Genomic DNA, 14,751 nt, shown 5'->3' with positions numbered 1-14,751 from the left:
AAAGTGCTTGCTTTTGGGAAGAACTTGATTTAAACAGTTAAAGAATGAGGAAGTTGAACTATTTTTGTTGCTTGCTTTTTGCTTTTTTAAAATCTAAATGTTTTTCTCTTTGAAGCTGGGGATGTAGGACCTAGAATTGCAGAATTATTAAGTAGTATTAAAACTGATTGTTGGTGAGGTCTTTGTTGGATTGTTATTTCCACTATGTAGAACTAAAATTCTTTTGGTTATTTTCTGGTTAACTTTTCACTTGGAAGTAGTAAATGCATTTTAACTCTGGATAAAACTGCATTAGTATGGGAATGACAAAAAAAGTCCTATCAAGATTTAGTGTAATAGCAGGTTAGAAAAAAGCCAAACAAACCAACCCAACAGCTCTAACCAAACAATTTATAGAGGCTGGAATTGGAATTAGTGACTATTTTTTGCAGACTGCAAGACTGAATTCACAAGGAGAGAGGTCTGGTTTTAATGTGCTAGACAGATCAGCAGCATGATGCTGCATGATGCAAGTTGTAAAGCACTAGAATTTCCTCATGCTGCTCATCCAAACTTGTTCAGAAAGTCCAGGGAGCTGTATGGATATTGCACAGGGCTCACCATTTCTTAGCAGATGGAGAGACAGCTTAAACGCTATGTACAGGCCAAGTCAGCAGAAAGGTGACATTGTGCTCATACACTACAGATGGAATTTGTGCTGCTGAGTGATGTGAGCATGCATATAATAAACCTGAAAGCACAGCAAATATTCAGATAGTGTTTTCTATTTGAGAATTTGTAGTTTTAACAAGAATTGGAGTTTTGTACAAATTGCCTACAGCTATGGAGTTTACTGTGCTAGAACCTGCTGACATTTTAAGCTGTAGACTGAGAACTAAAAAGTATGCTACTTCAAGCTTGGAAGCCTTTAATTATTTCCTGTATTGTCCTGATTTTCAACTGGGATAGAGTTGATTTTTGTCCTAGTAGCTGATATGGTGCTGTATTATGGATTTAGGTTGAGAGTAATGATGATGACACTGGTGTTCTAGTTGTTCCTAAGCAGTGTTATGCTAAGTCAAGGACTTTAGCTTCTCATACTGCCCTGCCAGTGAGGAAGCTGAGGGGGTGGGCAACACAAGAAGCTGGCCAGTGACACAGCCAGGAGAGCAGAGCCCAGCTGGCCAAAGGAATGGATATTCCATACCATATAGTGTCATGTTCAGTATATCAATTAGGTGAAAAGCTGTCTGGGATACTGCTTGGGCATCAGCCAGCAGGTGTTGAGCATTTTCATTGTGCATCACTTGTTTTATATATTCTAATTCTATTATTATTGTCATCATCATTATTATTAATTTCCTTGCCTTTTCTGTTCTATTAAACTCGCTTTGTCTCAAGTTGTAGAATGGTTTGGATGGGAAGGGACCTTAAAGGTCATGTAGTTCCAAACCCCTGCTGTGGGAAGGGGCACCATTCATTGGACCAGATTGCTCAATCCCCCATCCAGCCTGGCCTTGAGCAGTTCCAGGGATGGGACATCCATGACTTGTCTGGGGAACCTGTTCCAGTGCCTCCCCACCCTCGCTGGGAAGCATTTCTTCCTAATATCTAATCTAAGCCTCCTCTCAGTTTGGAGCCATTGCCCCTTGTCCTGTCACCACAGGCTCTTGTAAATGGTCTCTCTTCACCTTTCTTTTTGGCTCCCTTCAGGTACCTGAAGGCTGCAATTAGGTCACCCCAAAGTCAGAAATTTTACCTTTTTTTTCCTATTCTCTCCCTCATCTCACTGTGGGAGGGTGAGGGAGTGAGTGAAAATCTGTGTGGTGTTCAACTGTCTACTGGGTTGAATCACAGTTGAATTGCCACAGTTCAAACACAAAAAATTTGTCTTCCTGAGGTAGGGAACGCAGATCTTCTTGATCTGCTTTGCTTTCTGTTAATGTTTTGAAGACAGTAATAAATGTAAATTGACATTCACATTTCCTTCTGTATCTCATAATGAATCCAGTTAGTTTTGGATGATAAATATAGTGGAACAGAGGCTATAATTAGAGAGAGGTATCTTTCCTGTTGTGATACCTCGTGGAGTGCTCTATCATTTCTTGCCACTGAGTTTACACTGCAGCATGATGGCAAAGGGCATTTTGTCCATTGTGTGGCAGCTTATGAAGTTTTAAATACCTCTAATACTGTCTATGGAGGGGGTGCCACCTGAGCCACTTTGTCTTGGTTTTCCTATATAAGAGGTAATCCACTAGCACAGCAGAAAGGAGTCATCCATGCCCAGGAGGACAGATGTTCTGTTTTTTCAGAGTGAAGTTCATGTATTTTGTGACTAGGTGCATGTTGGACACAAAAATTCTTTACTTTTCTTCTTTCATTGATGAACTTCAATCTGTGATTAACCAGGATGTCTGAGGGGATGAAAATAGGCTGAGGCCCTTCAGAATGAGAAAGGGTGTTACAGTCTTTTTTTTTTTTGCTCCTGCTTTTCATCTGGCTTATCTGAACCATCTCAAACATTCACTTAGTAATAAACAGCTTAAGGTAAATAGCCAGTAGAGGCCAGAAATGAAGAAAAGTGCTGGCAGGCCTTGTCTCCCTTCAAAGCATGGGTGAAGGCCAGGTTGGATGGGACTTTGGAGCAACCTGGTCTAGTGGAAGGTGTCCCTGTCCATGGCATGGGTTTGGGACTAGATGATCTTTAAGCCTCTTCCAGCCCAAACCATTTTATGACTCTGATAAGAGGAGAGGCCATTTCCATGGTGCCTGGTTGGAGACACGGCACTGGGAGAAAGGAACCTTGTAGTGTTAGGTCTGTTTCCATTTCTTTATTCTATCCCCTGGCTTTCCATGACAGCAGCTGTCTTTCCTGTGTATGCCACACACATCCACAGAGTGAAATAAGGGCAGAGACACTTCTAGCCATGGGCAGAACTGTTTGGAGTGACGTGGAGCAATGCAAGCTGTAGGCAAGACAGTTCCCAAATTTTTTATCCTGTATGTGTCACTGGGGTGTACTTTGAGGTTCAGTTGGGATTTCAAAGGAAACTGCCACTTTTCAGTGAGAAAATTTGTGGCATTTTGAATAATTTAGATAGGAAACCATTTAATTTCTAGTATTGGCTTGGTATATAGAAATGGAATATGATAGTTTCCTGTGTCCAGCATTAGCTAGCTTATGAATTTGAGATATGGAGAAAAAGTCATACCTGGATTTATTTTTAGAAGCCACTGCTCTTTTCCCATATGTGCAGGATCAGGAACACATTTATAACAGGATTAGACAAGTGCATCCTGCAAGGGTAAAGAGGTTAGTATTCAGTCATTCATGTTTCATAGCACCTTTTATTCCTTCATTCCTTCATATGTTGTTAAGAAGTCTTTGCTTGGTTACTTAAACTAGAATTTAAGCAAGCTGAATACTGGCAATACCATTTTATGCAATCAAGGATGGACTGTGAGCTCAGTAAGGTGGTGTATAATGATGGAAATGGTCATGTTGGTATGTGGGTGCAGTGTTGTCTCTGGTGGCAGTGTGCTTTTCAGGGGCTGAAATTATCTGCTCCCAGGAATTTAGTCTCCTTCTGGTAGCATGATATATTTGTTGAAAGCTAGAAGCAGCTATTCTTCTGGATGAAATCCTCAGTCAGTGCCAGAAGGACTTGAGCAAGATGCAGAGAAGAAGTGTCTTTCTGTGAAGCTGTCCACATGAAAGGGAGTTCCCTTTCCCTTTCTTTGGGCTGAGAATAACTGCTCTAAATAGTTACAGAACTATTAACATTTGATAAGTAGACCCCTATTTTTTGCTGGGTGCAGCATAGGTAAAATAAGATTTGCCTGCATTATCTAAGTAGGTATCATGGTTTAACCTCAGCCAGCAATAGTCCCACACAAACCACTCACTCACTGCCCCACCAGCATGCTCAGATCTGGAAGTATAAGTGCAGGAACTTGTGGGTTAAAAGTGAGAAAACTTGTGGCTTGAGATAAAGACAGTTTAATGGGTAAAGCAAAAGCTGCATACAGAGCAAAACAAGTAATTCATTGACCACTTTCCATGGGCAGGCAGGTGTTCAGCCATCCCCAGGACAGCGGGGCCCCATCACATGTAACAGTGACTTGGGAAGGCCAACACCATCTCTCCAAACATGCCCCCTTCCTCCTTCTTTCCCCAGCTTTACACACTGAGCATAGTGGCCTGGAATATCCCTTTGGTCAGCTGGAGTCACCTGTCCTGGCTGTCTCTTTCCACCTCCCTGTGCACCCCCAGCAGTGGGTGATTCAGAAGCAGAAAAGGGTCTTGATGCTGTCTGAGTGCTGCTCAGCAATAGCAAAGCCATCTTTGTATTATTAACCTATGTTCAGCACCAACCAAAAAATATTTGGTCAATGGTCCAATACCATCCATTAGGAAGAAAATAATCTAAGAAAAAACAGCAGAGTAGGCAAGTGGGATTGGAAGGTAGTTAATCCTTGTGTCTTGAACCCCCTGACAAGCAGTGATTTTTTTGAACAAACACCAGCAAGAAGAGGTCAGATTACCCTGGATGATGATGATGATTATTATTATTCCCCTATATCTTTTGGTTTTGAGTGTTCTATCTTTAACATGCAGCCGGGGCACTTTTGACCCCAGAGACAGAGGAATAATTGATTTCTGCAAACATGAATATGTGGTATCACAGGCTGCTTCTGACCAGTTGTCTACTACACAGCATCTGTTGGTATATGCTGAAGTGTTTTTATGTGTTTTTGTGCCCAGACCTGCAGCATAAGTTATGACTTAGCAAAATGAATTCTTGGGGTCTGCAGGCTGCTACCAGTGCTGATTCAGAACCTATAGTTAAGAGCTCAGTGCTCTTGGAAAGTGTTGTGGGGAAATTGGGAAATTGCTGCTTAAGTGATCAGTATGGTAAGCTGTTTGGGGATTAAAGTTTGTATCATACGTGTTTTGATAATATTCCTTTTGTTTTCTGTTATTACAGACAGGGTAAGGGGAGAAAATAGCTCTTAATTTTCTGTGCCCAGGTGAATACCTTGGCATGTATAGGGTATATAACTTCAATTTTTTGTGATTGCAATGTGTATTGTGATAAGATAGTGAAAAAAAAAAAAAAAAGAGGGCGATGTCACCACAAACTGATTAAGAGCAGACTGATACAAAGGGAGTTATAAACACTTGAGATTTAACTTGGTTAATTCTATAGATCCAAGTTATCTGGCAACTAAATGCCTCCCACAAGTCTTGTTTCTCTTTTATAATTCCATTTGCCAGAAACCAGAAATGCTAAGAGCTGGTTACCACAGTCAGCCTCTGGAAAGGTGTATCAAGGGGATTAGCATGAAGCTGTAGAGATTTGTTGCAATGGGAACAGCTGTGTATGAAAGTGCTGAGAGCAAGTTAGTCATGAAAAACCAAGGCCTGAGCATGTTATTAAATTCAGCCCATAGCTAGCACCAGGTCTGAAGCTCACCATTTGTTTTCATGCTTCAGTGTGGGAAGTTAGGTTTCCTGTTAATGCTTGAGTGTAACCTTGATACCATAATAAGCATTAAGACATCCTAGTGCTGATGTGGTCATACCACAGTTTGTGAGCCATTCATAAGTTCTTTGCCTCTGTTACTAATATGGCTTTTTCCTGAAAGAGGTAACTGTGGCATGTATAAATGAGAGGTTTTATGCGCCATAAACATTAGTTGAAATGATTTATAAAACTTGCTGATATATCTTGATAAAATAGCAGCTGTGGAAATTTTGGGTTTGGCTTTGTCTGCTGTTTCTATTTTTGTTGGGCTCTCTGAGGTTTATGTGATTTTCTTTTCATTGCCTTTTTTTTTTTCTAGTATATTTGTTATACGGTCTTGTAAAGGTCTAAATTTTTGTTTCTTTTATGTCTTAGAAAACTTGTATAGATCAAGCAGTTTTTACTTTGCTGTATTGTCAAGAAGCTTACAGCTCTGAGGGTGATACAGGTGAAGAGATGCAGCCTGCTTGTGGCTCTGGTGGTTCTCAGAGTCTGTTTAATGAAAATGCATGGTGAATGTTGAAAATACTGATGACACTTATTTAGAGTTGCACATCCACTTCTGCTCACAATTGTACTGATTGAGACTTAAATAGAGCTCCGCAACGCTGTCTCTTGAAAGACTAAATAAAGAAATATCAAGGCTGAAGGAAACACTTTGTTATCCACCTATCCCTTAAGTAATTTCCTGTAGAGGAATTGTTAATTTTTTACATGGTTTTGTTGTCTGAGGGTTTTTTTTGGTGTTTTTCTTTTTCTTTTTTTTTTTTTTTTTGGGTTGTTGGCTGTTTTTTTGGGTGCATGGTTTGTTTTTTTTAGGGGGGAGGGTATGCGTGTGTGTAAATTTGCTTCCTGCCTTAGTTTCAAAGCAAACTGACTTAGGTTTGTCAAAGATGCTTTGTGTCAGGTTCATGCATCCAACCAGAAATACCAGTTTTTAATACTCCTGAGTCAGACGGTTACCAGATGGTCCTTGTCAAAAATATGGATATTGTCATGGTTTTGGGCCTGGCAAAGCCAGAGCCCTCATGAGTACACCTTCTCCCTGATGTCTGCTGTGAGATGTGACCAGGAATAAGCAAAGCAGGCTCCAGCTTAAACATGAAGAAAAGTTTATTACCTAAACTACACAAACAATTACTAAACTACACACAAAAGGAAAAAAGAAAACACAAGGAAAATGAAAACCTCACAAAAACACTCTACTCCTCTTCCCCCCTAAATTCCCAATACAATACGTCTTCCAAAATCACCAGTTCTGGGTCCAGCACTACCCCTTTAGAATGCTCAACTTTCAGTTCCTCAAGAGGAGAGGGAGTCCTTCCATGTGTCATGGTGGCCTTTTCCGTCCTTGTTCCGGTGCTCTCACCACCGAATAGGGATCAGGACTGCTTCCAGGGTTGTCTTTTTAAGGATGCTTTGTCCAGTTCCAGAAAAGCACAGTCTTTCACCTTTGGGACATCTGTCCCCCCCATATTTTATATACCCCCTGGGGCCGAGGGGTCCCCACACTGAATCTTCTTTGGCTCTGGGACATTTCTCCCCCTGGACTCAGTCTCTGTATCACACGGAAACATGGCTCTGTCCATGGCTACACGAAAGAGTCCAGCATAAAATGCCACTCCATCTTCTCCATTCTTCCAACATCTTCTCTCACTCTCTCTCTCTGGTCCAGACCTCCATCACTCGCTCATTTCCTTCGTCCTCCTCCACTCTTATCTCTCGTCTAGGAAGGGTTAATGTTCTGTAAGGTTTTCATTGTCCAAAAAGGGTTAAAAACTCCTCAAGGCAGCTGGACTCCTGGCTGCACCCCCCCCATCTCCTCAGCCGGGCTGCCTGCTGCCAGCACATGTTTACTGAATTTCAAGGTAACGGCCACAAACACAGGCTGCACTCTCTCTCTCTCTGTCTGTCTCCAAGGGGGGGGGGGGGGTGGGATGGCTGCCCGATGTCTCTTGGGGCTCCTCCACCCTTCCATCCTCCAGGGCCTCCTCACCTCCCATCTCTGTCCAGGCCCAGGCCTACCCAGGGCTGCCCCTCCCCTGCCCAGCAGCAGCAGCTGAACAGGGAGGGAGATCCGACCTCCGTCCCTCGAAGTCCCAAGAGAAACTCCGAGGCCCGAAGCTCTGCTTTTAACCCCTGGGTGTTCTCGGAGGTGTGTCCAAAATCCCACTGGCTACACCAGGTGCCAATATCAAAATCCGAGCACCCATTGGTTTGACCACAGCATCCCAGAATTCCCACTTCTTCCTGGTCAAACCACCACAGATATCTAGAGTAGATTCTTGGGGAAAAAAGATTTCCATGAGGTTGCTGTATTGGGAAACCTGGAGTTCCAGGTGATAGTCTGGTCTTATGAAGTGGCCATAGGTCCTGCATTCCTGAGAAATGAGGTATTGTTGTTAAAAAGGTGTTGATCTTGGCTCAGAGTTGCTTACTTATAGTATGGGAAGGAAATGATGATTCTTCTATAAGCCTGGTAATGTTTTAAGTGCTTCTCTTCAGGAATACTGCAGCAAATCTGGTCTTCTGCTTTCCTTTATGAAGTGCTGGATGAACTGTAGGCTCACAGCAGTAAGGGGTCAAGTCTTAGCCCTGCTGACACTCAGTGGGATACGCAGGTAGTAAATGCACAAAGCCACCTCCGAGCAGAGGATGGTTACAGTAGGTGTCACTTTGTTCCCAAAGAAAAGTGCAGCTTGGAACAGACCTGGTACAAAGGAACTCACTTGGGCAGGTCCTATCTATTCATCTGTATTTGTACTCTGCTGCTTAATCTTCTAGTGCTTTGAGGTGCAACTGAAGGAAATCCCTTTGCTTTCTGGCACTATATAAAAGTATTGGATAGTGTTGAAAATTCAGGGAAGGCTCTTCGTAAAGTTACAGAAAAGGAATTTGGGCAAGGTTAAGGCTGACTTTGTAGCTCATGGGGGAGAGAAGATGGGTATGATCTGTAAGAATGCTGTATAGAGCATATGTTCTGTCTACTGTTTTAAAAAAGTCACCTGCATCTTGACAAATAACTATTGTCACTATTGCTTCAGTCTTAATTGTTCAAGAAGACACAAATGAATTAAGTTGCCACTTGCCATTATTCAAATATCCTCTAAAGGAGATTAATGGAGCCTGGTTTACAGAGCTTGTATCATGCCTGTTTTGGAACTATTTTCTAGAATGCCACATTTATATTAGTTCACTGCACACAGTTGTGCTCAGAATTTATGGCTAATTGACTGGGCTTTTAAAGCTCTGTCTAAAAATATCTGCACACAGTTTTTGTTCAGTTTTCTGTGATTACTAAGGGACTGTTTGTTTGGAAAATCCAACCACACAGTGATAGATAGGAAAAGAAATAATGTCTGTGTTACTATTTGGGTTGTTTAATAGTGCTTAATAGCTTTATTGACACTGGAGAGATGTAGCAGCACTCTGCTTTGTGTACATGTTTATGGATTGCACTTACATTTCTGCTTTTCCTGTTGGTCTCTGCAAAATGGACAGTGCCACATTCTCACAGAATTGAAGATCTAGGTTTTATATCAAGCCTTAAGAATATGCCTGATCAGGACATCTTAGCTCTTGCTCCAAGGGAGTAAGCAGACCTGGTTTGATGGCTGAGCAGTGGTTTAATACTTCTCTGGTTGCTCACTGCTCTCTCTTTAAATGTGTCTCAGTGGAGGGGAAGCCTGGGTTAAAAGGGCAGCTGTTTACTGGCCAGACCTCTAGTTGACACACAGTATTTCCCTGCAAGCTCATCAATGGTAATATTGAGACAAATAGAACTGCAATGCTTCCTGTATACATGCGAAGGAGGATATAAACCAGTATGTTTTGTCTTGTCTGATTTATCGCTGTCATAGTGATTTATTCTTTAGCTGTTCAGCTTCCCCCTGAGTTACTTCTCCTGCTTTCAGTCTTCCTTTTATTTCTCTTGCCCAACAGTGATGAATACTGCAGGATTTGTTGACAGAACTGTTTGGCACTGACAGGGAAGGCTTGTTTAGAGTTGAATTTCCTGAAGACTTTGTTTCTCTATTTTCATAAATATCTTCCCTTTTGCTTTTTAGACCACATGTAGGTACAGTTTGGCTAGGAAAACCTGTTCTAGAGAATCGTATCTTCTTAGGTAATGGAGACAACTCCAGGAAAAAATGAAGATATTCTTGAGCAGCCTGTAAACTGGAGAGTAGGCAACTCTGCTCCCCCCTTGCATTCCTGTAGGCAGGAACACATTAGACAAATTAGAAGGGTAAGAACCAAATATTTGCCTAAGTGCTTGTTTATTCTGTTCCATTTTCCATTTGTGTTCTCCTGACCGTGTGGCAGAAAAATCCTGGCATAGGTCCAGCTCAGCAAAGCTGTACGTGTTGGCTTTGACTGGGAATAAATTTTTGCAGTAGGGAGACAGTTCTCTTGCATGGGTGATACTATAGGTACTGTTAATGCTCCAGTGTGTTTGCAGTCCTAAACAGACTGGCATTCCTCAGGGGACTTGTAGATAGATATTGAAGACAAAGAAGACTAATCTCAGTTCAATGAAACTTTCTGTGCATTATGGCTTTGTTTTATGCTTTTCACGTGCTATGAAAGTATATCTTGATCTAATCACTGTGCAAGATGTCTCAGAAATAAGGTGTCCAAAATAGATGGGGTTTGTTCACAGGCCAAAAAGCAGTCACCATTTGCATTTAGTTCTGTCTCTGTATTGTGGCTGTTAATACACAGGAATCATTTCCAGGGATAGTTCTTGTACTTGGTGCTGGTGAGGCTGTATCTTGAATCCTGGGTTTAGTTTTGGGTCCTTCCCTGCAATAAAGGCATGGAAGTGCTGGAGCATGTCCAGAGGAGGGCAACAAAGCTGGCGAAAGGGTCAAGAGGATCAGCCTTATGAGGAGTGGCCAAGGGAGCTGGGGTGTTTAGTGAGAGTCCTCTGGGGAAGGGGAGGCTCTTATTGCTCTCTACTGAGAGAACTGCCTTAAAGCAGGTTGTAGCCAAGTGGGGGTCTGTGTTCTTTCCCAGGTAACAAGCAACAGGACAAGAGGAAATGGTCTCAAGCTGTGCCAGGGGAAGTTTACATTGTTAGGAAAAATGCATTCACTGAAAAGATGGTCAAGCATTGAAATAGGCTGTCCAGTGAAGTGATAAAATTACTGTCCTGGGAAGTGTTAAAAATTCATGAAGGTGTGATACTTAAGGACATGGTTTAATGGTGGACTTGATGATCTAGAAGGGCTTTTTTAACCTTAACTATTCTATGTTCCCTGTGAGTCACCTGTTAGCCAGCATTTTGCATATGCTTCTGGCTGGGTTTCTAAGTGGCTGACTTTAGGTGCACCAACCTGTCTGGAAGACTTTGACTTCCACAATAAGAGGTGGCTGTAGGTAAATGACCCAGACTTTCTGTCAGTAATCTGCCTGGGACTTGTCTGGGTTTGGATAAATGAGTGCCTCTAAGGGACAGCATGACAGGGGATGTTTGATGTGGTGTAGAGGAAGCTTCAGGATATGTCTGGAATAGGAAAGAAAAGTAGAAATGCACTGAGGAAAATAGCTATGCATTCAGCTGCCACTGAGAAAAGATCCTACCAGGGCAAGATAAACAGCTTTGAGCTCAGTCAGCTGCACCACCTGGAGTGGTTGATAATGGAGATTACACGTCATCTTCATAAACCACCTCTCCTCAAAAAAGAGTATTTGTATCCAAGATGTTCCAAGGGACTTGTTGTGAAATTTGTCTTACCTATAACAATTGAAACACCTTTCATGATCCATGTTTGCAAACAAAGCATTTGATTTGTGATTCAGTTAAAGGCATCAGTCAAATCAAACCCAAATGTCATCTTTACATTGGTTTTTCTGAAAATTAATTGTAAAACTATTTTTAGTCTCCTTAAGACAAATTATTGTATTACTAGAACAAAGTCAGTTATTGTTACTATTCCAACTATTTTCATCCTCCTGAACTGACTAGCAAAAATTAGTTATTTTATAATCCTGCCTGTCACTATTGGCCTTATAGTGGTGTCTGACTGAAAACATTTGGTTTGACTGTATGCAGTTCTTGGTCACTTTTTCCACAAACGCAGGCAATAGAGCAGCTCAGTGAGTAGCAGTCAGTTGACCAGGACAGCAACCTAACCCAGCCAGGTTGGCAGCCTCCAGCTCTGGGAAGAAAGCAGATGTTATGGAAAATAGGAGCAGGTACTGATATGAGACATGAGAGATACAAGCCTTTGTAGCCCCTTAGAGCCTTCTACTGATAACAGTCTAGGGTGCCTCTGTAGGTTACTGTGGTGCCTCTCCAGTGACACTGTCTGTCTGTCTGTCTGTCTGGAACCACTGGCTCAGTCACCTTGTTGTTAAAGTGGATTGGAGCACATCAGGCATGTGGCCATAAATGAACTGCTAGGATACCTTGTCTCTGCTTCTGCAGCTGTTTTTGTATAAAGAAAAGGTACAACTGTGGCCTGCACTGAGGAGTTCAGTCAAACATGTTCTGAAAAGTCCCGAAAACCATTGGCACCTGCAAGGAGATAAACTAGATTGTATTGGGCACAGAATCCAGGTGAGGGAGATTTGCTCCCTGTCTCTTTCAGAGCTGTCATCCAAAAACTTGTTTGTGAGGAGTCTGCAAACAACCCAGTGTGCACCGTGGGCTTACTCACCCAGCAGCATGTTGCTGTGCACGTTCAGCACAGCTCCCACCCAGTGTCCACGCTGCAGCGTTTTATCAATTAGCAACTGATGGTCATAGGTGACTTCTGATACAAGTGTATGTAAGTTCTCTAATCTGTATTCTTCTCTCTCTAGGCAGGAAGATCCACCAAGACCTTTTTTGCTGCACTCATGCTTGAGGAGCTCTGATGAAGAAGTAAGATTTCTGCAAAAATGTTCTCAAGTTCTGGTGTATTGTCTCCTACCCTCAAAGGATGTCCAGTCTGTCAGCTTGCGCATAGTCCTTGCAGAAATACTTGCAACAAAAGGTAGATCAAAGATAAGAGATGACTAACCATTTGTACATGTACAATAGTAGCAATTACGAAGTTTATTGTGTATAAGTATTGATGCTCTGCTTTTACATTCTGGAGTTTAATTTCTGTGATAGCCAGTAAGACACTGTATTCACAAAATCAAGCATATACTTACTTAACTCTCATGATCTGTTGCCAGACTGTTTATCACATTTCAGGATGAAACGCAATTTGTCCTTTCTCATTCTGATTTTTTCACAGAGGAATACTTTTGAAGCTTTCTTTGGCATTATTTATAGGGATTATATTACTATTTCTGACCTTTTATATTACATTCAAATGAATAAACACATCCTTAAATCTGTGGATCCTATAACTGAATCATTATATTATATTGATATACTTTGATTTATGCAGTGTGTTTTTTTAAATTGAGAGATTTCTACTTTGTTTTTATCAGATACACTTTATAAATACAGTACAAATTTTTTATGTCACTGTCAAACTCAGAAATTATGAAGTCCCAAGTATTACATGATTCAGTTTACTTTCGTTTATACTGGCTATAATGTCATAGCCTTCAGAACACACAGCATAAAGAATAAAAACACTTGGAATTTTCCAGAAAGAGCTCAGCTTTGTCAATATACATCAATTTCTCTAATAAAATAACCAGTTTTATCAAGAAAGTATATGCAATCTCAAATGTACTGTGTTGTCCAGAAGACTGGTTTTAGAATTTTTGATGTCTATAAACTTGGATATTTATTTCTGCCTTTCATCTGCAGTTTTCATTTGCAAGACAGCAGTTATTTTTCAACATAAGGATTTTGTTTTAAAATATTTTTTCTCTCCAGTACTGAAACCAGTGGTGGAACTGCTGAGTGATCCAGATTACATTAACCGGATGCTGCTCAGCCAGCTGGAGTACAGAGAACAGATGAATGAGCATCAGAAGAAAGACTACACATATGCTCCTTCTTATGAGGAGTTCATCAAGCTCATTAACAGCAGCTCCGATGTTGAGTTCCTGAAACAACTGAGGTATTTAACATTTCACTGTAGCTCATTCAAAACTAAACATGCTTCTTTTCCAGCCCATTACTAAGATTTGAATGAATTGTGATTTTTCTTTTTAAATTTAATTTTAGATTTCTTTTTGTATGGTGAAGCAGAGATCATAAGGATGATAAGCTACAACATTTGTTAGATCTCTGATGTAATCAGCATTTTAGCTCAGTGGCAGAAAATGCATAAAAATTCTGCTTAGTAGTATACTGGAGATGATTTTACCGTTGAAAGAGATAAATGCTTTAAATGTGTGAAAGGCATACTAAACTCCTTTGCAACTTACCTCTGTGGAATTAGATGAAATATGTTGAATTTCCACTAGTGTGGATGGTTTTCTCCTCATTATCTTTATGAATTATGACTGGCCATGGTGGTCTGGTGACTGTGAACTATAGTGACCTTAGGGACACTGAGCATTCAGCTGTGGTGTGGAAAGAAGGGGTTTGAATTCCAGCACATTATACTACTGGATGAGAGGTTTTCCTGGACTATTGCAGGGAGGTGTTTCCCAATTGCATTCTTCTTAACTGTGTTAATGAACTCTACAGAGCTCGTTAAAAACATCACTGAGCTCCTACATCTCACGAGTTTGTTTGATGTTTGTTTGCCTGTTTTCTAGTGCAAATGGCACCTGCTCACTTTGATACTAATTCCCCTCCCTGTCTCATCTCTTTCTCCTTATATCTCTCCTCTTAATATGAGATATTGCCCGCACCTCCAGCTTGCTTGCCCAAGAACTGGTTGTTTATGCCTGTTTTTTCTTTGCAGCTGTTTCTCCTCTGATTTCTGATTTATGTGAAAGGTTAAGGAGCAAGTGACTAGGAAGTGGGGAATAGAGAAGGTTCTGCTGTTATAGAACCTCCCTAGATGTCCTTGAGTTGGTTTTGTTGAGCAGAGCAAAGCTTTGGAGGACTCCTGAAGCTGTGTCTGGAGTGTTTGTCCTAAGCTCTCACCACCAGCCCGACCTGGCAAGTTTTCCTCTTCCCAACTGCCCCCTGTTGCTGCTGCAGGCCAGCTGTTCCTCTTCTCAAATGGCTGCAGAAACATCTGAAATACAAAACATGCATATTGATTACATTTGGTGCCATCTCTTGTGACCCTGAACTTCTGTTAGGCTTGGCCTGGTCAGGCCAAGAGCTGGCTTATCGGGATGGAGTGCGCGGGCTGTGCAAATAACGTCATCCTTTCTCTGTTCTTCT

General features: G+C 41.4%; 1 protein-coding gene across 1 annotated transcript in view; it reads left to right on the top strand.

Moving 5' to 3' along the window:
• SNX25 (sorting nexin 25) overlaps positions 1-14,751 on the top strand; it is an 81,176-nt gene that overhangs the window by 20,995 nt on the left and 45,430 nt on the right. The window contains exons 4-5 of the mRNA XM_063156080.1: positions 12,321-12,493; positions 13,339-13,525. Coding sequence (XP_063012150.1) covers positions 12,321-12,493; positions 13,339-13,525 — 360 coding nt within the window. The remainder of the gene's footprint in view (positions 1-12,320; positions 12,494-13,338; positions 13,526-14,751) is intronic.

Source organism: Melospiza melodia, chromosome 5 (assembly GCF_035770615.1).
Source record: "Melospiza melodia melodia isolate bMelMel2 chromosome 5, bMelMel2.pri, whole genome shotgun sequence".
Lineage (NCBI taxonomy): Eukaryota > Metazoa > Chordata > Aves > Passeriformes > Passerellidae > Melospiza > Melospiza melodia.
This window is presented reverse-complemented; position numbering and strand designations above follow the sequence as displayed.